The sequence below is a fragment of the Xenopus laevis genome, chromosome 7L, assembly GCF_017654675.1.
Source record: "Xenopus laevis strain J_2021 chromosome 7L, Xenopus_laevis_v10.1, whole genome shotgun sequence".
In the NCBI taxonomy this organism is placed as follows: domain Eukaryota; kingdom Metazoa; phylum Chordata; class Amphibia; order Anura; family Pipidae; genus Xenopus; species Xenopus laevis.
This window is the reverse complement of record NC_054383.1, coordinates 122,310,710-122,335,269: the sequence shown is the minus strand read 5'-3', so window position 1 is coordinate 122,335,269 and position 24,560 is coordinate 122,310,710. Positions and strand designations below refer to the sequence as shown.

General features: G+C 39.8%; 1 protein-coding gene across 2 annotated transcripts in view; it reads right to left on the bottom strand.

Annotated features, from left to right (window-relative positions):
- Positions 1 to 1,422: 1,422 nt before the first annotated feature.
- The window catches only part of cacng7.L (calcium channel, voltage-dependent, gamma subunit 7 L homeolog), a 54,561-nt gene continuing 31,423 nt past the window's right edge, over positions 1,423 to 24,560 (bottom strand). The window contains exons 3-7 of one of the 2 annotated variants that reach the window (XM_041569646.1): positions 17,581 to 17,667; positions 11,522 to 11,662; positions 10,888 to 11,033; positions 6,992 to 7,106; positions 1,423 to 1,756 (exon numbers count right to left, since the gene is read on the bottom strand). In XM_041569646.1, coding sequence (XP_041425580.1) covers positions 1,716 to 1,756; positions 6,992 to 7,106; positions 10,888 to 11,033; positions 11,522 to 11,662; positions 17,581 to 17,667 — 530 coding nt within the window. In that variant the 3' untranslated portion in view covers positions 1,423 to 1,715. Of the gene's footprint in view, positions 1,757 to 6,030; positions 7,107 to 10,887; positions 11,034 to 11,521; positions 11,663 to 17,580; positions 17,668 to 24,560 lie in introns of those variants that run through there. The other variant, XM_018226415.2, reaches the window with a different exon arrangement.

The window sequence follows — 24,560 nt, the reverse complement described above, 5'->3', positions numbered from 1 at the left end:
GCTGGAGTATTTTCGGATTTGAGCTATTTCCAGCTTTTGGGGTTTTTTTACCCGAACATTTGAGTTTTGACTGAAAAATACCCTTGAAAACTTGTATATTTTGGTTAAAAATAAACTCAACCTTAAATAGATAACCCCTGTTGTGTCTGTAATAGTGTGCTATATTTATAAAGAAAATAAACCTTGATTATGGTAACACATGTAATTGAGACGGTCAAGACCAGGATGGTTGAAATGCATAGGGTTCTTGGCATATGATAAAATAGTCTCCAGCTCTGAGTATCATCATGCACATACAGGGCAGGCAAGTGAAGATAAATTTAGCCTAACATGTTCATCCACACTCGAGGTTTACTGGAACTGATGCCATTGCAGTAAAATATATGAAGGCAAAGCCCTTACAGCTTTCAGAGACAGAATGACAAATCACAGAAAGCCAATCCAGGATGCAGTCAAGTCTTGCAAAGGATATAAATCACTTGGGAAACACTGTGTACAAGCTAAACACACACAATAGCACACTGACTGCTTTATATGATAGAGTGTCTGCTTGCACCACCATGATATATGCTCCAGACTAAAGTCTTGGTCATGTTGAACGGCACATCAAACTAAGAGGTCTCTTGATCACACTTATCTGTAATGTAACAATATTTTTATGATGTTTGGAATACAAAACTTAAAACTTTTGTTTTTCCATCTGGTTTCCCATATTTCACAAAATATTTTACTGCCAGAGGGAATCTCACTACTACTGTATATCCCATTAGGGGGTAGTCTGAAGTTACCGCAACACTAAGGGGTTTATTATTTATCAAGCTCCGAATATCCGAACCTCAAATAATTTGTAGTTTTCAGAGCAGCAAAAAAAAAAAAACTACGAATTCTTCGAGATTTATAGTCCAATGGTCTAAAAACTCAGAATCCAAAACCCCGGCATCTAAAAGCTCTCAAGGTCCTGTATAAGTCAATGGGGAAGGTCCCAGTGTCTGCGCTGATGTCCATACCGATATCCGATGACTTTGGGGTTTCAGCGCAAAAAACTCTGAACTCTGAAGTTTTCAGAGTTTTGCCCCATCCTATTTGTTCGAGCTTTTCTCTTCATAAATAAGGTCCATTCGGGAATTCTAAGTTGCTCAGAGTTAGATATTAGAAATACTGAGATAAATTCGGACCTTGATAAATAACCCCTTAATAATCAAGGGGTTGAGTATCTCAAATAGTATTCCAAAAGCAATTAAGTTTAAAACAGTCCCTGTTTTTGGGTGGTGGAACTTGAAACACTTATTACCACAATTTGTAACAGACAACACATCCCATGAGTGTGGGTCATCAAACAATAATTAGGATACAAATTACTCTTATCTCCCTAATTTAGAGATTTCATACAGATTTTAAAGTACATACAATCAATGCCAATGGTTCATTATAACCTTAAACTTTAATATATAGTTCTTTTTGTTATTATATGTATTGCAGTGCACCAGTGCAGTGGTTTTAGGCATAGAAGTTATCTCCCTTTTTGTTTCAGATCTCAGATCTCATGGGATGAAACACTTATGTTCATAGGAGTAGTTTGTTCAGGGCTAATCTCAAGCGAGCAATGATTTCTGAGCATGTGATGGAATGATCCTTGTGGGATCAGCTGAGCAACATCTCATTATGATTCCTTCCTGGTCACAATCTGCAAGGAGACTGATGTTTTTTTCCCTGTGTCACTGTCGGTTTCCTCTGGGTATTCTGGTTTCTTGGCGCCCTGCAAAAACATAAAAGTAGGCTCATTTGCTATTTATCTTAGTGTATTGTGTGTATGTGATAGGGACCTTAGATTGTAAGGTCAACTGGGGCGGGGACTGATAGGAGTGCTGAATAATTTCTTCACAACACTCCATACATGTAATTGTCCTATAAGTGAAGGAAAACAATATGATTTTTTTGTTTATATTGAGGATGATCTTTCATCTATATTGGGGTTCCCTAACCTTTTTTACCCATGAGCAACATTCAGATGTAAAAAGAGTTGGGGAGCAGCACAAGCATGAAAAATGTTCATGGGTGTTGTAAAATAAGTGCTGTGATTGGCCATTTGGTAGCCCCTATTTGGACTGGCAGCTTACAGGAGGCTCTGTTTGACAGTACACGTAGTTTTTATGCAACAAAAACTTGCCTCCAAACCAGGAATTCAAAAATAAGCACTGCTTGGAGGCCACTGGGAGCATCATCCAAGGGATTGGTGAGGAACATGTTGGTACCAGGGTAGTGTTTTTTGTGAGCAGCCTGACAACAGCTTTCCATGGTGGCACCATTGATTACATGTCACATACAGTAGGAGGCAGTGTATCTCCAACATTGAGCTGAAAGGGACATCATCACCATCAGAATCCAATGCGATATGGGACAATCCAAGGTGGCCTTTGGCAAGTCCCACTCATCATTAACAACTAAGAAGTTACCTGTTTTTGATTTATTTATTTTTTCAAATATAATTCAAGTCACTAAAACCTTTTAAAGTCACAATTTTGCTCCTCAGTTTTTCTTTACTAATGGCCAGAATTAACCAGTTTGGTACCTTACATTGTTGCCTTTAAGGGGTCAACAACCAACCAATCATAGAGACTCAAAACAAGTATTAATTAATGAAAACTGTCATTTATGATTGAATCCATGTATATGTCCACACGATACCTTGAATGGAACATACAGTATGCATGCAATATTACTTGCATTTCATTTATCCTATTCTAGCAAATCTCTGCCCTGGAAATAACATTGTGTGACTTATTCTCCAGGCATACCTTTGATATCAAGAAACCCTCTGGCCGTTGTTGAACAAAAGGGGATATCTGCAACTTTTAATAGAGTTACAGAGGGGCACACTAACCCGGAATGCATAATGCGTCTGTGGTGGTACCTTCACCATTTAGTTAGAGACATCTCTGGAGATTTACAGAAGACTCAATAGGGTTCTTCTGAAAATCTGCCAGAATATATGATGACCTCCAGTGAAGAGGGCTCCCAGTGCACTTGGTAAAGGTTCCTGGCTTAGGAACATATGCTACAATATCCTACTAGGCAACAATTTGCTCAAGGATTCCCTACTTTGCACAATAGCAGAGGATGCAAGGTTGCTGGTAGTTACAGTTCAATAACAATTGGTACATTGCAGGTTGGCTATATAAGCACCCCTGGGTTCTACACCCCATTAACATCCTGCAATAAAGAATCATAAGCATTAAAAACAAGTAGGGAAAAAATGTGGGGTCAGTTATAGAACCATCAATGAATAAAGATCGAGACGTCTTTAGGTATGTATTGTCTTGTACAAGTCATAGTTTAAGTACCATTTCTTCCAATCCCACTTATATTTAATTTAACAAACGTAACTATATGAAAGCACAGCTTAAATCTAAACTATTGCAAAAATAGAATAATTATCCTTAATTAGTAAGGAAATAATCTTACCAATAATGATATGTCTAGAGATCTTTACTGACCTTGCAGAGCCTATGCTAAGTAAAAGGGTCTCCTGTGACTAGTAAAGACATCTAGAGACTCCATTATTTCATTATAATATCTCATGTTACATTTCTTACATTGCATTGATATATATATCAACTGTCTACATACACTTCAGTGCTTAAGAGAAACCATCGTATTCTGCTCACTGCAGAAAAAATATGTCTTCCTTGGATGAAAGAACAAGAGATGGGCGAATGTAAGCCGAGTCTTTTCTGTTTTACTGTGACGAGCACAGCAGCAGATTGAATCATCAGTCTGTATGTTTTTGCTATACTTATTGAACCAACACTTCTGTATGTGTTGTAACATTAGTGCAACATGGAAAAGAGGAGGAGAAAAAATATTCTTCTGGCAGAAAGTTTGGTTGTTGGCCCAATTGGACATTCCTTGTATTGCCAGTCATATTGCTGCCTCAGTCATAAAGATGTTTTAGTGTCATTTGTGCCAGCAGTATATAACCACACTACTGATTAGCATGCAGAATGCCAAGCATCTCGAAAAATGCAGTCTTCTCTGCTGCAGAACAAAAGTCTGCGTGTATTTTGATATCAGAGCCATCTTTATTGTCATTGCAGAACGTTCGCCAGACAAGAAAACAAACCCATTCAGAAACTTCAGTTTTTCCTAGCTACAGTAGCTCTAAGACTGAAATGTTCCAGACTGGAGAAAGATGTGCTGCTTTAGCCAACGAGGAGGGAAGAAAGACAATAAAACACAAAAGCTTGGCACATAGAGGATGGATGATCAAACACCTGTTTCTATAGTGCTTCCTCTACAGTCAATGGTACCAAAAGCAAATCTTCTTCTAAAGCAACTTCATTCTTTCAGGATAGATACGTAGGGATAAATGCCAATTTTACATTCCTTGAGGAAATAAGATTTTCTCAAAATACGTATTTAACCAGGGCCACAAACAGGGCCACATAACTGGTGTATCCAGATGGAATTTGGGTAGATCTTCTACTTGATATCCTACACCTTTATCGTTAAAAAAGTAGGGGTTCATTGTAAGATACATTCAATATGAAGAAGAAGTACTGGCTGTGCTGAAAGAAGATGCCTAGAAGACAACGCTATTGCTCTAGTAAGTACAGGTATGCGATCCAATATCTGCAAACCTGTTATCAAGAAAGCTCAGAATTACAGAAAGGGCATCTCCATTCAAATAATCCAAATATTTAAAAATGATTTAGTTTTTCTCTGTTATAATAAAAAAGCACCCACCTTACACTTGATCCCAACTGAGATATAATTAATCCTTATAGGAGGCAACACAATCCTATTGGGTTTACTGTTTAAATTAGTTTTTTAGTAGATTTAAAGTAGATTTAGATATCTAAATTATAGAATGAGTACTTATCTGGAAAATCCCAGACCCCAAGCATTCTGGATAACAGGTCCCATACCTGCATTGGGAATGTGCAGCAGGAGCTCTTTATCTATTAAAAAGAAATTATATATTGGTGGTGTTTTTGTGGGCCTATAATCATTTTAGGAAAGGCAATTATTCATTCATTATCGTTTTAAAGCTAAAAGTATTTAGTGTTGAGCTTGCTCCAATGAATACTCATCCACCCTAAATGGCCTTTAAGAGTACCAAGTCCTTCCACTGCTTTAAGCGCATCTGGGGGTGGACGTCATAGTACCAGTTGGGGAACCTATTTGTCAGACCCATTCTGTGTTATTTATCATTATCAGTCAGGATAGTAGGTACTTTTTGAGCTCAGCTAGGAGTAAAAATTATATTTGAGCCCAATGATTTGGATTATCCTAAAGGTCAAAGTGAGGTTGGGGTACACAACCTCCTTTCTGCAAAGTTATATAACCTGGTGGATCCCTGACTGTGGAAGCCTGTATAAGGCATTTTACTGGGTCTAATGAACTGATACATTTGGGCACACTGGCTGGCAATACGTTTTATAAGAAAAACTATTTTTTTTGTGATTTCCTTTTCAAAGAGACTTACACCTGCTACATTTCATGCACTTGTTTTCTGCAGGGTTAGGGTGGAATAATGCCATTTTCTGTGCTCTCTTCCCTTCCTCAGGAGAAAGCAAAAATAGAACTATAGTCAGTATTTTTTTAATAAAGTGATTGTTTAGAACAGACAGAAATTCAATTTTAGCCAGGGCAGCCCTGTAATAAGTGGTTTTAAGTGCCCAATAATAATTCCCCATAATATATAATCGTTTAGAATTGAGAAGTGTCAGTTAGTAATCTGCAGTGCTACATTATTTAAAGAATTACAGCTCCCTGCACCCCGTAGTCATGCAATGACCTTGCAAATCCCTGCATCACTCATACAACTACCTGCATACATCAAGTAGCTTGTATAAATCCCTGCCCACCTCAACCAGCTTCTATATTTACCCTCAGCTAACCTATAACTCCCTACATCGTTCAACCAGTTGATTATATTTACAACAGAGCTGTAGTTCTGCAATATCTAGATTTAAAAAGGCTGCCTATCCCTGAAATATGGCATCACATACAGCAGGTCCTAACAAGATCTTTATGAGCATGTTTCTGCATCCTCTTTTATTAGCAACAGGGTTTAGTATTGGAAACCTTTAGGAAAATTAAAAGAAACAAAATTATCATGTACAAATTAATAACATGTTTTTAGTATCCCTACACGCTGATAGTCTTGGGTGTCACAAATAATGGTATTAAAAAGAATAGACATTTGCCCAGGCTGTAGAGTCTTGAGTAAATCATGAGTACAAAGTTATTTTTGGAGGACTTATATTATTTTCCCTTTACATTGGTGTCAAGAGGATTTGCCCAATAACTATGTATCAATAGTTTTCTAAATGGCTCATCCAAATAACGTGGAAGAAAATGATTTTTTTCTCAAATACTTTTTTGTTCCAGCTTATGATTTCCATTCTAAAATCAAGAAAAAATTGTTCACATGGCTTGTAGTGCAGGTTTTCTTTATGTCAAGAATCCCTTGGCTTAGTTAAGAAAAGGCTCTGCAGGAGGCCACAATGGCTGGAATTAAGGATCTAAAAAAAAACTTTGAAGACAAACTTATAGGCGGAGTGTTGTGGCCACCAAAAATGCTCCAATTTCATGAAGCATGAGCATAACAAAGAAATTCTTGTTGGGATGACTGAATGGCTGTAAAACAAGGGCATACATAAGAAAATGTGGATTAAGATGAGATGAGGAACTGTAGCAATCCAGACACTTGGAAGTAAATGTTCACTGTTGAGCTCCAAGGAACACTGTCTCTGATTAAACAGGCAACACTGATGTCTGCCTGGAGAGGTTGAACCTATGGAGATACATAGCCACTTCCAAAGATTTTCCAGTTGTTTGTGACTCTAGCAGGGTGACGTAGATATGTGTATGTGATCTGGATACTTGATGGCTGGCGGATAGTTTTGAGTCATCTGGATTGACACATCACTGGAGATGTCTGAAGGACTGCGGCCACGATGCCATACCTCAGGGTGAAGAAACTGACCTGAGTAGTCGGAGCAGTCGCTGAGCCGGGGTCGGTAGAAGGCAGGGTGGGGACGGTACATTTCCTCTTCAGCATAGCGTTTGGTGAAAAGGTAGACGGACATTACACCAGCACCCTGCAGCCAATGAGAGTATAGAACACAACATAATATGAAACAGGTACAGATATGCACCAATTAGGTGATAGCAAAAATATATATGCAGTACTTCTGTACTTCTGCACTGTAGACCCATGAACATCATAAAATCATATAATGGTTTCCATAAAATGTATAGAATTTTGGATAAAGAGATCTACATAGAGTTAATCTGATGTCCTCCTATGTCACAGCTGGATCCTGCTCATGCTTTTTAGCAAACTACGGATATGATGTTTCATGGTTCTTTTTGAGTAATGGCTTCTTTTGTGTTATGCTGCCATAAAGAGTAAAATTAGAGCCGACCCATACTAATCCCATAAATAGGGATTAGTGATGGGCGAATCTGTCCCATTTCGCTTCGCCGAAAAATTAGTGAAACGTTGAAAAAATTTGCAGTTTTGCAAAAACCTCCGTTTTGCAAATTCGCTGCAAATCCATGCCTGGTGAATTTATTTGGATTTGGTTTGGTATTCGGCTATGATTCTGCCTTTCTTAGCAGTATTCAGATTCACCCAAATACTCGTTCAAACCAAATCCAAAACCTTCAAATCATGTAATTTTTTGTTGTTAAAGGGCATGTAAAGGCAAAAAAATAAAACCCCATTTTTACTTTCTTTAATGAAAAAGAAACCTATCTCCAATATATGTTAATTAAAAAATGTGTACTGTTTTTATAAGAAACCTGACTGTATGCAGTGAAATTCTCCCTTCATTTACTGCTGTGGATAGGAATTGTCAGACGGTCCCTAACTGCTCTGCAGGGAAACAATCATACTTATGAACAGCAGGGGGAGCCCCCGCCTTACTTCCCAGCCATGCAGAACTCAAGCAGCTTTGTTTATGACGATCCCTAAGCAGCCCAGACCACACTGAGCATGTGCACAGTCTTAGTCTTGCAAAGATGTTTAACAAAGTTACAAGATGGTGACCCACCGTGGCCAACTTTGAAAGGATAAATTATTTGTTTGATTAGGCTTGTGGTGCATTAAGTTCATGTTTATATTTAGTATACAAAATACAGCATTTCTAGCCTTATTCTATTTTAGACTTTACATGCCCTTTAAACAAGGAAGTAAGAAAAAATTTAGCCGCAAGCCATAAGTAATGTTGCAGTGGGATCCATTAGCTTTCCAGAAAAGCCACATAAAATATAAACAGAACTTTTTTTGCCTATAGAACACCGAAATTACTCTGCTAGAATGGACGTGGAAAAATCATATTAATTCCTATGGAATTAAGAATAAAGATTTTTTTAATAATTAAATGCCCATACCCATTTCAATAATTGTAGATGATCTTGTGAATGTTTGAAAAGTCATTGAAATAATGGGATTTAATCGATATTGTACACCTTCAATGGTATTCTTATCATTCCTTTGACAAGTTTCCACCTCCTTGCTAGTCTGTCAGTTTACTAAAGACATGGATCCCTCTGGTGCATTTTATAGGTCTTAGGCTACATGTCAAGATCACGGGAGGGGTGGGGGTGTTCTGTTGTCCTAAGCCAACTCAAATAAAACTGTCATACCAGGAATCTCACAGGCTTGCTACAGCATCTCATTTCCCGGTTACACATAGGGGGTTATTTTTCATGAAAAATTTGTGATTTTTTTTTTATAAAATCAGACTTTTAAAAAATCATGAATTTTTCTGAATTTATTAAACCCTGAGGATGGAAAAGTCAGAATCAGAATTTTTTATTTCTATATAAAACCAGACTTTTAAAAAAATCACACATTTTTTGGAATTTATTAAACCCTGAGGATGGAAAAGTCAGAATCAGAAAATCCGGCATCTCAGACCTTTCAGGTTGCATATAAGTCAATGGGAGAAGTCCCAATGATTTTTTGCAAAACATAAGTAATCTGAGTTTTCGGGTAAAAAATCCCCCAAAAAATCAGATTTTTTCCAGCAGCAAATTTTTGGGAAAATGTAATAATAAATAAGCTTAAAACACCCGAGCGGATTTGATCAGAGTTTGCAGCAGAAAATGCTGAGATAAAATCGGACTTTGATAAATAACCCCCGTAATCTCTGAGCTACAGTTTTCTACACTGGAAGATTCTCACTAAAGTAAAAAAAAAAAAAAAAAATTCTATAACATAATAAGGCATTTTATAACATAATAAATAAATGAGAGGAATTTTGTTCATGTTTGATTATTATTGTATTCTAATTATGGCAGGTGGTGCATTTGTCTATATAAAGACGTGGCTCTTTGTGTTTTGGACATGTCCGGTAACATTGTGGAGCAATGTTGTCTGGTTCCCAAATATCCGGTCCCCAGACCTACAGTAAAAGTCCTATTCTAGAATGTGCTATTTGTATTTGTTATACTCCTACTAAGGCAATGCTAATGTGTTTGAAATCCCTTGATCCCCCTAACCTACAATTTTGGCAACAATTGGTGAACTTTATTTAGCGAGAGGTTGCCCAGAGAAATGTGAGGCCATATGGGGGATCTGGCTGGATCAGCAAAATTCATTTTAGGGCCACAAACATATCCAGAGGTTTCCTGTTCTACCAATAGATATTGAAATTGCTCATTATTTGGGCCTCATGGGGCCCCTTATACTTCCTGGGCCCCCTTGCAACCGCAGAGTTTGCTTTCTCTGTAGTTACGCGGCGCCTCTGCTGCAAAATATTGGACTGTTCTTGAGTTCTACCTTGCCACAATATATTTTGTATCCTAATTTGTCATCTTCTTTTATTCTGTCTCTCTTTTTCTTTCTTTTCTTCTCTTTTCTTCCTTGTTATTGTAAATTCTTTTGTTTGAAAAATGAAAAAATAAAATCTTATAAAAAGACGTGGCTCCTGGCAAAACAGGTGAGGAGTAGTAAAAAGAAGGACAGCAAACTACAAAGCTATCAGTATATTATCTAGTACCTGCAGTAAATTTAAATGATCCAACCTCCAAAAAAGTAGATGCCTTTGCTGTATAAAGTGGTTCTTTCATGCAACTGTCACACAAGTCATTTTCTCCCAGTGAACAAACAATGGAGCCACCTGTGCTGCTCCCAGTGGTCTGCTTCTTCTATAGCTAACAAGAATTCCCCCTTCCCCAGCCACTCTCTTAAATCACTCTCTGAGTGGATAGTGGGTGGGAGTGGGTGGGGTAGTGGGTGGAGTCTGGGTGGAAGTGGAACATGGGCGGGAGGATGGGGATTGGAGTGTGCTGGGGGGCCCGGCACACTCTAGTTACTCCACTGGCTGATCCCAACTGTCTTTAATGGAAACCACCTGACACAAACCAGATTTTGGCAAAGAAACATGAACTAGAAAAGTATCGGTTTTACAACCATCTGTACCTGCTGTGTCAGGCAGTTATCATTAAAGAAAATGGGGAGGGTCATGGGCAGCTTTAGACTTAGACATCAATTTTTCTTGGTGACTTTTGGATTTTTGCTACAGTTTCTTCAAAAATTGGCAGATGGCGAAGTGCATAATTTTGCCGCAAATCGATGCCTGGAAAAAATTCGCTCATCCCTAATCCAGAGCTTTGTGAATTGGAAGCAGGTGCCCAGGGAATTGTGATCAAAAGCAAATTGAACTTGGATCATGGTTTGTGAGATCCTCCAAGTGAATTTTCAACAAAGTGAATTACAGTTCTTGGTGCCCTAACTGTTTCTATAGAAATGGTCAAACGAAAACGGTATTTAAACAAAAAACACAAGGACTATTTTATTCAAATTATCACGCATTTCTAGATCTATTTTCTTGTGAAATGAAAAATATCTGTGACTTTTAATCTACAAACCTCTTTCAGGAGAAATGATGAAGCTGCAAATGCAAAAGACCATCCATAGCGATAATGAAAATACTGTTCTGAGCTACTGGGCCGGTTCATGACTTCGTCATTGATGCTTGAGATGTAGAGGACCAAACCCACTATCAAGGAAAGACCTGGAATTTATTCAATAAAAAGCACAAATTATTGTAAATTAACAGCTCATTTGGCCATTTATTTTTTTTTCTATGTGGCCTATTACATTTTTTTAAAGGATAATTAGATTTTTTTTTCTACATAGCCTTTAAAAGATGATTGTAAAAGGAAAATTTTTGGGGCAGTGAGTGGCATATGGTATATGCCCTATAAAGGATAATAATAGGGAAATATTTGTAGTGGGGCAACAGTCAAGAGACTGTCAGTAAAGCAAAGCAAACTTAGATACAATGGGGCTCATTTATCAACACTGGGCAAATTTGCCCATGGGCAGTTACCTATAGCAACCAATCAGTGACTACCTTTTTGAAACCAGCTGCAAGTAGAACAATGAATGCAGCAATCTGATTGGTTGCCATGGGTTACTGCCCATGGGCAAATTTGCCCAGTGTTGATAAATGAGCCCCACTATGTGAAAAACTGTAAATATCTCTTAAAGGAAACTTACCAGATAGTATAAAGAAGATTCCAGAAACAAAAGCAAGAATGGTTCTCTGGGGCCGAATATGCCCAATGTTACTTATTACAAAGGCCGTGAACACAAGAAAAAGGCTGACCATTGGAAATGGGGTGGCACTGCGGATTGTCTCTGTAAATAAACAAAACATGTTATACTGTATAAAAACTCTTTTTAATCCCAGTTGCTGGTGACATACAGAAGATTAAAGGCTACATCTTTGAATCTTAGGTTTCCCTGTAATATGTGACCTTGAGTAGTGTATATTCTACAGGAGAACTGAAGCCCAACCAAGGATATTGACATATTGTACTTTCTGAAAGCAAATGTTTGGCAATACACCTTCTTTTTGTCTAACCAAAAATTGCCCCCAAGCCATAAAAATCAAAAATAAGCATCTGCTTTGAGGCCACTGAGAGCAAAATCCAAATGGTTGGTGAGCAACAAGTTGTGCACGAGCCACTGGTTGGGGAACACTGGTCTTAAGGATTGAACCTCAATATATAACTTCTGTAAGACAGCCCAAAGGGATTTCCAAGTTTACGGGCATGTGTCTTCACTGGCATAAGGCTGCTGTACCTCTGAGCTGACACAGTAACAAGGTATGACTTTTATAGCCATATCCTTGTCCAGCTTTAGTTAACCCTCTCCTTTAATTGAAAAAGCAAGGGATTACAGCCCAGAAGGATTTGAAGATATGTCAGAAATGGTTTGTTGGGAAAGGCTAGAAAGAAATAATACAATTTTAACAGAAAGGCAACCATGGTGACCCCAATGTCCCTGAGCTGCTGTCAAACTGCCTGTATTCAGTCTACAATTATCTCTGAAATCCAACTAGATGTGAAGATAACTATTTCCTGTTGTGGTACAAGTACAAAAGGTCATCTCCAGGACCTTCCACAGCGATTTCATTGCCTGATCTAACTGATCCAACCTTTGGTCTAGTGACCTTTATTGTATTATAAGTGAAAACACTCCAAATTTTACCTTACAGCAATAGGGACTGTGGTTCCCATTCCATTAAACAAAGGAAGAACAAACTATTAGATTTAGAGCTTGCACTTCCAATGAATTCAAAGGGAGCATTGTAACACGGAGCCCCTCTACTTGATTTTTTGCCTTTAAAAGAGTTGGTTCATCTTTAAGTTAACTTTTGGGGCAGATTCACTAACTTCGAGTGAAGGATTCGAATGAAAAAAATTGGAATTTCGAAGTATTTTTTTGGTACTTCGACCATCGAATTGGTTAAATTCGTTCGAATTCGAACGAAATCGAACGAATCGAAGTAAAAATCGTTCGACTATTCGACCATTCGATAGTCGAAGTACTTTCCCTTTAAAAAAAACTTCGACCCCCTACTTCGGCAGATAAAACTTACCGAAGTCAATGTTAGCCTATGGGGAAGGTCCCCATAGGTTTGCTAACCTTTTTTTGATCGAAGGATTTTCCTTCGATCGTTGGATTAAAATCGTTCGAATCGTTCGATTCGAAGGATTTAATCGTTCGATCGAACGAAAAATCCTTTGATCGATCGATCGCAGGATTAGCGCTAAATCCTTCGACTTCGATATTCGAAGTCGAAGGATTTCAATTCGAGGGTCGAATTTCGAAGTATTTTTAACTTCGAAATTCGACCCTTAATGAATCTGCCCCTTAGTATGTTATAGAATGCAACTTTTCAATTGTACTTCATTATTTAATTTTTATAGGAATTATTTGCTTTCTCTTTCCAGCTTTCAAATGGGGGCCACTGGCCCCATCTAAAAAAACAAAAAAACAAAAAAACAAGGCTACAAATGTATTGCTACTTTTTATTACTTCTCTTTCTATTCAGACCTCTCCTATTCATATTCCAGTCTCTTATTCAAATCATTGCATGGTTGCTAGGGGAATTTGAACCCAAATTTGAAACCAAATGGCTGAAATTGCAAACTGGAGAGCTGCTGAATAAAAAGCTAAGTAACCTCAAAAACCACAAATAATAAAAAATGAATAGTGATGGGTGAATTTCTCCTGTTTTGCTTTGCCGAAAAATTAGAGAATTTCCAGAAAAATTTGTGAAACAGTGAAAAATTTGCGAAAAATCATGAAATCGGAAAGTTCCCGAAAAAAATCAAGCAATTCGAGCGTTTTCTCTAAAAAATCTAGCAAATTGAACGTCTTCACTATAAAATCAAGCAATTAGAACGTTTTCACAGGAAAATTGAGCAATTTGAATGTTTTCACTAAAATCGAGCAATTTAAATGTTTCACACAAAAAATCGAGCAATTCGAACATTTTCACGAGAAAAATCGAGCAATTGGAATGTTTTCACGGAAAAATCGAGCAATTTGAACGTTTTCACGAAAAAAATTGGACATTTTCACAGGGAGATTCGCGAATTTATTCGCCGGCGACGAAACGCTGAAATTCTATGCAAATTCGTGCCGGGGCGAATTTATTCGCCCATCACTAAAAATGAAAACCAATTGCAAATTGTCTCAGAATATCACTCTCTTCATCATTCTAACAGTTTAACTCAAAGGTGAACAACCCCTTTAACAAATATTTGTTTATACAATAATAGACTCCGCATTAGAGTAAAGTAGAGGATAACAGCCATCCATCATGTCTATGAAGATAAAAAAAAGTTTACAATTACATTACACACAGCTTATGCTGCAACCATGCAGAACACTATTACATACTGACATCACAACAAGATGTACAACAAATACATCACTAACACTACAGACTTCTGGCGGTTCAACCTCTCTATACCTGGCTGTTCACCAGAGAAGAGATTGGTACTGACCAGTGGGGCTAACGTCGGACACTACTCTGGAGCTCCACTGAGTCCATTTCTGTTGTGAGAGAAAGAACATGTCAGACACCTTCCCTGAAAATGACGAGTTCTGTACAGAGCTAGGCCTCATCCATTACAGTCTAATAAAATAATGTAACACATTCAATGATGGATGTGCACCAAACGGAGTCGGTACAAGCAAAAAAAGCCACTTTACAAACAAAACAGATTTCAGTTAATGTAGATAAATTCACACTTATCATCTCTACACCTTGTATAACACCCTGAACCACAAATCTTGGATACTTCCAGTTTAATACTCAATTACACCCAAGCACAAAGACCCCACTGCTATACTGTACATCTCATCTCTCTCATTGCAAATAAAAATATATACTGTTGCCCAAAAATATTACTACTAGCAGATAGTATAGTCTTACGGCCACTTGGCTTCTTTTATACAACATATTTAAAGGAGAAGGAAAGGCTTGGTGCGCTTGGGGGTGTCAAATGTTAGGCACCCTCAAGTGATTGTATTGACTTACTTGAAAGCCCGGGTCGATGCCCCTATCAGCAGAAAACTGCACCGGTCCGGGGTTATTCCAGTGAGCACCACGGAGAGCTTCTCTTCTTCTTTCCTCAAATTTCCCGGGGTAGACGCATGCGCAGTAGAACAAAATAGCCGACTTTTTATTTAAAGTTTGGCTTTTCACTCTAATGTGCATGAGCAGCTGTGCGAAGAAAGAGGAAGATGGAAGAGGATTGCTCCATGGTGCTCGCCTAACATTTGGCACCCCAAGTGCACCAAGCCTTTTCCTTCTCCTTTAAATGTGTTCACAATGGTTCCATTGAGTTTTACAAATTTGACCTAGATTTTTTTTATAATTATCGATGAGCAAATATTTTTCCCTATGCATGGATTTATGGCAAAATTATGCATTTCACCGCAGGCGGATTTTTCCGCAAAACTGCGACAAAAATTTGTCATGAAAAAAAATCGCAAAGAAATTTGCTTTAATGTATTTGGAGTGAGAAAAAACACCCATTGACAAAGAAATTAGAGTGAGAAATTTGAGAAAAAAAATGCCCATTGACTTAAATGCAATTGTAGTGAGAAAAAAAGTCCCCTATACTCTAATATATTTCGCTACAAAAAAGTCGCCACAAAGAAAATGTCGGTCATAGACTTTAATGTGTTATGCACATTTTTTGCCATTTCGTGAATTTTTCAGCAAAGAGAAACTGGGCAGATCAACTCATCACTAATAATATATACTTCTTGCTGACTTATACAAGCTTGCCAAGTCTTAGCTGGCAAATTTCTCTGATTCAATTTTGTTTAGTCAGAAAACTCAAATTCAGAAAAAATTCTAAATGACTTAATTTTCACCTGCTCAGCTCAAGGGAAATTACTGTAAAACCCCTTTTTGACACAAAGTCAATCAGTTGGGCTTATGCATAAACTGATTTCCAAAAATAAATAACCAAGTATGGTATCCCTTATCCAGAAACCTATTATCAAGAAAGCTCTAAATTATAGGAAGGCTGTATGGGACCTGTTATCCAGGATGCTCGGGACCTGGACCTGTAGTAGCCTATGAACTGATGCAAGGTGGAGAGGTTCCTTATATCTGGCACAACAATATCCATTAAACAGGCAGAGCTGTGCTGCTCAATTGCTTGTGCCTTGGAAGGAAATTAAAATACATTGTTCTTCACCCGCATAAAAACCAAACTGCCAGTAAAAATGCAGTAGCAGCAGTCTCATAAACAACAACCACAATTCCATTTGCAACTTGAATTACACCAGTGTATATCCAACAACTGAAATAATAAGAACAAGAGCCCCATGGTCACAAAGCAGTTGATTTCCATACCACCACTAGGATCACCCATTTTCCCCGTTGTCTTCATTTTTAAGACTTTTGAATGGATTTGCTTGTTTCATATTGACATTACCAAGAAAAATAAACAAGCAAACAAAAGATTTAGGCCAAGGCTATTTGAGGGCTTGTCATGGAATTCCATTAATCATAAATGTGCTTGGCTAAACATCTTTTTCTCAATGTGTATAAACGTCAGGCTTTTGACTGCATACTGGCACAGTAATAATGGCGTGCTATTGATTGGAATGGGAACACAGAAACAGTACAGCCCTGTAATTAAAAGCCCATAAACACGTTATAGGAGCGTTGAGATATTGCAGCCCTGGCACTTACAGGGTTAACCTGCAACACTTGGCAAGCAGATTCCGAGACAGCCGCATTACTGCATTCCATCCTCAAGCAATGATCTGATAGATTAGATGCGGGCCCTGCAGAGATGTCTAATTCAGGCCATAGTCCTATCCAGGTCCGGACTGAGAATTGAAATAGGCCCTGGCATTTCAGGTACACAGAGGCCCAATCAGCCCACACAGAGGCTCAAACAGCCCCCACCAGCCCACTAAATACTGACTTTCTATGGCACCTTATAGCAGCCCCTCTGGCATTGTCAGAACCCACAGATTGCCAGTCCGGGCCTGGTCCTATCTGCTGTCTCCTTCTTTGGGTGGGTTTCGTATAGGATACCAATAACATCAGCTTCACTGGGCAGAGAGTGGCTTGGATGATAATACAGTCTGGGAAAAGAGCTACAGGACAATTGGCATATAATGGTTTAGGAAGACTAGGACTGGACATCAGTCTCACTGGTGGCTTGGAGTTAGTTTTTGGCACTGCACCAAAAAGATGCAAATTATTTCCACACCATAAAATCACATGGATCCACTAACTGGCAAGTGTGACAGTAGACAAGCTTTGAGTGGGGTACAATATTTGCCAAGTGCCCAGAGTAGGTGACATTATTTTGAAGGTGCACAGAATGAGGTTTTAATGAGCGGACAATGACTTCAAATGAAACGTTAGAGAGATGTGTCAAGGTAATTGCTGTACACAGTGTCAGACTGGACCCGTGGGACACCAGGAAAACTCCCAGGTGTCAGTGAGAGTCTTGTTTCTAACCATTTGGCCTATTTCATGGTCATTCCTTATTTCTTTATAGGAACAAAGAATCTTAATAATGGAAGAATAGAGAATAGTATGTAAACAAAAGAGACTAGGAGAATAAAGAGATTGCTGGAGGAGATATAATAGTTTGTAAAGTGGGCCCTCAACCTAAGCTTTTCTGGTGGGCCCCTGGCATCCCAGTCCGACACTGGGCATACATTGTACTGACCAACAGGCAAAGACTGGATAATGACATATTTGATAGTTCAGAACTCACTGAGTATGTTTGCTGTATTTTCCGTAACAATATCGGTATCAGGCCCGTGGAAAAATTCCGATGCTACGCAGCGACCTTTCTCCTGACCTGCAATACAAAAATCACACAAAAACACTCATGGATATCTTACAGAGGACTTATTGATGACCACAAATGCAGTGTTCCAAGTGCGGCAAACGTTGCATGACCGCAACTGAGTTGCACGGCCATAAATGAGTCCTAATGTTTGTATTATGTTGTAGGACAATTAGTAATCTTGACAAGAAAGAAAGAAAGACAGAGAGGGAGGTGAAGATGAGGGCAATAATAAGAGGGAGGCAATTGAACAATGGGTAGGGGATGTAAACAGCAAAGGACAGAATGCATCTCATTAATAGGCACATTATTGGAAGGCACATTAAATGGTCCTTGGAGGCTACAGTCAATACAGCTGGTGTAGCCATTTTGCTATTCATGTACAGTATTGAGCTCATTTACTTATTGAAGTGGATTTTCAGATGCAAATATTTCTTACCCACAATACAGCATTTCCCCTATTATTTTCTCTCTCATTGTATCTGTAAGGGGTAATTGAGCTTGGCACATCCAGTGCATCAACACAGGTCAAATTACATTGGAACTTTGATGTGAAACACACTTTCACTGTGAACATTTTCTAAGCCTGAATGGTGTAATTTCCAGTGGTTCTGTCCAAATGCCATCTGCATCTCATGCAATTTGGCAATGTCCAATGAAAACCCTGGAGCTACCACAAGTTGTGGTAGCTCTAGGGTTCCCCAGTGTCAATTGCTTTCCTAGATATACACTGAGACCCAATCTAATGGACAGTTAGGGTCAAATGTGGGGTGTACTTAGAGTTGCCACCTTTTCAGCAAATTATTACCGGCCAGTGGAGGGGGTGTGAACAAAAGAGGTGGGGCATAATGCAAAATGGGATAGAGCCACATCGTGCGATGAGCAGAAGATGGAAAAAAGTACGTTTTCACTGGATGGCCAAGGGCATTTGTTAAGGGTAATACAAATTTACCGGCAACTACATTGCCGGTAAATTTGCAATGCCGGCCCCAGCCTTGACAGGTGTTTTACCAGCTAGCCCAGGTGGCAACCCTAGGTGTACTTGATGTTTTTAGGCAGGATGATGTGAAATGTTATAAGCTAAGGGTCAGAGCTTGAGCTAGATATTTTTGTAACTTTAGCAGAGTGATTATTCCAAAACAGTGTTAATGTCTCTGTAACTTTGTCATAAGCTGTTGGAGAGCTTGACCGCATTATTGGGCAACTTCGTCATAAGCTGTAGGAGATCTTGAGCCCATTATTTGGTAACCTTCTAATACACTGTAAGAGAGTTTGAGCACATTAGTGGGTAACTTTTTGATAAGCTGTAGGAGAGCCTGACCGCATTATTGGATACATTTTGATAAGACGATCACATTATTAAAGAGGAACCTCCCCATAATTAAAATGGGGATAGGAGGAAACAAAACACTTTGGAAAGAATCAGAAATGGGTAATGAAATACCAAGTGGAAAGTTTGCTTTAGGTCTAGTAACCAATAACAACCAGATGTTTGTTGCAGAGCAAACAGCAGAAAATAACATTTTACTCGCTAATTTATCACTTTCTTTTACTAGCACTTTGCATGTGGTAATGCACCCTTGGTAAATAGGGAATACAACAGCATATACTAAAATATGTAATTTGCAACAATAGACAATTAATGACTATATAGTTAAATATATGCATTTGCTTTTACGATTCATGTACGTACTACTCTAAGCTACCCTACTTACTATTTAAGACCTCTGGAAGGTCCAAATGTTTTTCATTGATGTACATGGCTGACCTTTAATAAAAACAAGTTTAAAAAAAAATATATATGCATTTGTTGACCAAGTAAGTTGAGCAAATAAGCAGATACGGCTGAGATCTATAGTAGTCATTTCATTTTAGCCCTATAGTAAAGAAGACAATGGGCACAGTATTATACCCTGATTGTGTTTAACATGCGCTTCAGGATTGGCTATGATACCAGAACATGTTCCCTTGGTAAAAGAACTACCTGCAAATATACATGTAGATGATGAAAGTAATTTTAAGAAATTGTGACTTGCTTCCTAACCCTTGGTCGAAGTTGGACATTTTTCCATCTTCACATTCTTGGGTTTCTGTGTTAACAGTTGAACAACCTGGGCCACCTCTAGGGAAATGCAATTTGCCAGTTGAATGTAATTATGGTGCCCCTCTAACTGCATTTTACAACATGATCTGGTAATCTTATTTTGTGTTCCACCGAGATGTTGAAATTCAAGGAGCACAGGAGCCCATGAGTCCAGCCCTTATACTACAGATCCATTGGAGTAAGGGATCTAGCCATGAGGCGAAGAAAAGTCTAAAGACCTTTGCCCCTTAGTGGCTTTTGGCTTGGGGGTCAGGGATCACTCTAACTTTCAGTGAGTCCAAAGACTTTAGTTGCCTTTAGGGTAAGGGCATACCTGGAGATTCGGGGTGATTTAGTCGCTCGGCGACTAATCGCCTCTTCTTTGGGGCGACTAATCTCCCCAAACTGCTTCCCCGTGTCTTCCGCCTGCTTCAATGAAAAAACGCCTGCACAAATGCACTCGCAGCGCTTTGATTTCCGAAGTCGCCTGAAATTTTCTCACAAGAGGCTTTTGGCCTGGGGCTTCTGAGTTCATCCCTTTAAAGGAGGGCTCACTGATTGCACCCTGCATTGCATACTTTGTTTTTGCACTGTGCACTTTTTGGGGTGATGAAAGCACCACCTCAAGCTTTAAAAAAAAAATGGAAAAAAAACTAGTCTAAGAATGATCTGAGAATTTTATATATATTTTGTTTTGCCACAATATCATTGATTTGTCTTAACCCAGTGACTTTTGTTCAACTTCAAGAACATCAGCTGTAAGTGACTGCAAAAAACACAACCAGATGTTCAAATTGTCCTTCAATTGGTTCTGTAAAAAGCAAATTCAGCTTCCCAGTGGGACACCAGTTCATTCCTGATCCCCTCTGGATGCTTCTAAGGAAACTCATTGAGCAACCATTAAAAAAAACATAGTTTGCAACTGTAATAAAGCACCACATGTAGGCATTATATATAGCATTGTCTACTTTATCAGAGGAATATTTGTCTTTTGCTCTTTATCATTTCTTTACTCTTATTCTCTATTACATAAAAGAGAGGTTGTTTTTGTGTCACTTATACTGTGGTGTCATTGATTTTGAGGTCAGAGGCAGAGAATCTTATGGGCTGTAAAAGCAGCCTCGGTTGCTACTAATTACATCTAAAATGCACTTCTTTTGAAACCTCAGGCTACAGTGTTTAAATCTATTCATGGAGATCAATCATATAAGCCACAGCAGACTTTATTTGAACCTGCAAGAGAAAATGTTGATTGCAATCTGCATTATATGCATCCCCCATCCTGTATTAATAAAGGATTGTTTATGGCTGAGATGCATTAGTAGCAATACTTAAAAAAATCAATTCCTAATCCATAAAAGAATTACTTACTATCAGAGATGAGTAGAGATGTTGCCTGCACTGATGAATGGCAAAGAACTGCACCTATTGATGCTGGGAAACCCTGGAGCTACCATCACTTTAGACCCGATGCTAGCTCCAGGGCTCCAGGGCTATATCTAGGTTGCATAACTAGGCACATGAGACTTCCTTCCAGATGGAAACGACATTTTAAACACATGCTTTTGAAGAGAGCCAACTCCTTAGGGCAAATGCATCTTGGGGTGTGGCTGCAACAACTCTGGAATGATGCTGAAAAAACCTGCATTATTGTTAAAAAAAATGGTAATTTGTATTTTGTTAATGGAGCGAGGTTAAACAAATGGTGGGAGCAACATCTGGAGAAAAGGGGAATGTGTTTGAAGGGTTATTCTATCTACGACAGGGTTATCCAACTGGCGGCTTCCCAACAACCTCTGAATTTGACATCCTTAAAGAACAAACAAGAATAACAGGACAATTTTTCAGTGGGAAATCAAGGAAAACATTTTATCAAATCAGGGAAAATCACTAATTGAAATGCACTATAAATTGGTGGGACCTGTCAGTACTGCTGCTGGGAGTGCACACCTGTGGTGGCGCAGGATCCAAGATGGCGGCACCCATGTGGTCCATGTGGCCCTGCGTCATCGCGCCGGTGCCGAAGTTTGAATAAAATTTTGCCTCGGACGCTGTAATCCTGCCCAATTATAGGTTCCCTTTGCTGATGTTCCTGGGTGCTGTTATTATTGTCTCCTGATCTTGACCCCTGCCTGAAACTCTGATTGTGAACCTGTACTGCCTGCCTCCTGAAACCTTGACTGGACATTGTTACCGTGTACTTGGACTTTGACCTAGCTTCCTCCTTGGTCCTTACATTTCCCGGGTGGGAGCCGATACATTATAATTGGGCCATGGACCCATCAGAGGAAGAACCGCCAGATTTCGGCAGGGCCTTTCGTGGCCTGCATTCTCGTATTGAGGCTTACGAGGTTCGGCAATGCCATTTCGGACAAGCGTTGGAGGCGATCCTGGAAAAGTTATTCATTCTCACGCCAGCAACACCAATGCCAGTTCCAGTCCCTGCGGTCACGGCTCCACATTATTCCACTTCTGGTCCACGTATTCCGGCACCTCCTCTTTACAGTGGAAATCCCCAAGCATGTCATGGTTTTGTGATCCTATGCCAGATGCAGTTTGTTCTGCAACCCACTCAATTTGAGTCTGAGCGAGCCAAGGTGGGATTTGTAATTACTCGTCTGGCTGGGAAAGTGCTTGAATGGGCATCTCCGCACTGGGAGAAGGAGTCTACTTTAATTGATGATGCCAAGGCTTTGCTCCAGGAGTTCCGGACTGTGATGCTCCTGGTCAGGTTTCGACCGCTTCATCATGGCTGTTTCAGATTTGCCTGGGGAGTCGCAGCATTGCTGATTACGCTATTGAATTCCGTACGTTTGCTGCAGAGACTGGTTGGAACAACGAAGCCTTCCATGCTGCCTTCTACAATGGGCTCTCTATCCATCTTAAAGACAATCTGGTCTCTCGTGAATGGCCTACACTGCTGGAAGACCTTATTGCTTTGGCTGTCAAGGTGGACACTCGGCAGAGAGAGCATCAGGCGGATAAGGAACGTATCAAGAATTTCCAACCTATGTTGGCTCCCCGCTTCCAAAGACCCATGTTGCCTCCTTCACCCCAGCAGCCTTCTGTTATTCCTCCGGAGGAACCCATGCAGATTGGAAGGGCACGTCTCTCTGAACAGGAGAAGCTCCGGAGGCATTTGGCAGGACTATGTCTGTATTGTGGCAGTCAGTCTCATTTTGCCAACTCCTGCCCTGTGAAGCCAAAGGGTTCTCTTCTTCAAGGTAAACCTGGGAAGACATATGTGGGTGGCATTACTCCAAAATCCCAAGAGGACACTCACAGGTTTCTTCTGCTGTTACAGATTCGTTTGGCCACTAAGACGATCATTGGCTCAGCTTTCCTTGATTCCGGGGCTGCAAGAAACTTCATGGACACTCTTTTTGCCATGTATATGGATGTTCCTCTGTATCCATTGTCTACTCCCCTACAGGTTACGGCAATTGACAACAGGCCACTAACATCTGAAATAATTTCCATCACGACAGGGGAATTGCCTGTGCAGGTTGGGACTTTACATAAAGTAAAGTTGTCGTTCCTGATTATTTCCTGCCCTTCCGTTCCTGTCGTCTTGGGTTTACCCTGGCTTTGCCTACATAACCCCTCCATTGATTGGTCTTCTGGGCAGATCTCTCGTTGGAGTCCATTCTGTCAAGAACATTGTCTCCCCGCTAATCCCCTCCACCGGGTGACTATCTCCTCGACAGTTGTGAAAACCCTGCCCTCTTTCTACAAGGAATTCTCCAATGTCTTCTGTAAAAAGTCTGCAGAATTCCTCCCTCCTCATCGTCGCTACGACTGCCCATCAATCTCCTTCCTGGAACCATGCCCCCCAGGGGTCGCACCTCTCCTCTCTCCCCTGTGGAGACCTCCACATCCGAGATTGGATTCTATCCCAAAGACATCCTACTGATGGGAAATTACATCCGTGTGCTTAACTTTCCAAGAAATTCTCTCCGGCAGAGCAGAATTATGATGTTGGAAATCGTGAACTCTTCGCTCTCAAAAAATGGCGTCACCTTTTAGAAGGATCTTCAATCCCGGTCACTAGCTATACTGACTATATAAACTTAGAATTCATACAATCTCTCAAGAAACTGAATCCCCGTCAGGCTAGATGGGCTCTCTTCTTTTCCCACTTTAATTTTGTCTTGACTTATCGCCCAGGCTCCAAGAATCGGAAAGCGGATGCACTGTCCCAAAGTTTCAATGCAGTAGATTGTCTCCCTGAAAGGCAAGAACCAATTATTCCTCCTGCCAAGATTATTGCTTATTGCTGTCGGGTCAGTCTTCCGCTCCTGCTGATACACCCATTGGGATGGCATTTGTACCCTCTGAGCTTCGCCTGCCCATCTTACAACAGACTTGTTCCAAGCAAGCTGGTCATCCTGGTCCTGAAAAGACTCTTGAGTTGTTACGACTCCTAGTCTGGTGGCCAACTATCCGAAAAGACATCAAAGACTTTGTTGCTGCCTGTTCTTTGTTGTGATAGAATAGGGAATAGCCATGAAATAGGCCAAAAGTTTAGCAGCATGAGGGCCCACTGGCACCTGGGCCCACCGGGAGTTTTTCTGGTATCCCGGTGGGCCAGTCCGACACTGTTTAGTTATGCCTTTGGGTCTCTGCAACGCAAATAATTTATTTGTGAAGCTTGAGAAATGCACCTTTGAGGTTTCTTCTGCTCAATTTTTGGGGTTCAATATCTCCGGTAAGGGTCTAGAAATGGATCCTGGGAATGTTAAGCCTGTACTGGATTGGGCTCAGCCTCTTTCTTTACGTGCAACCCAAAGGTTCTTAGGTTTTGCTAATTACAATCATCAAT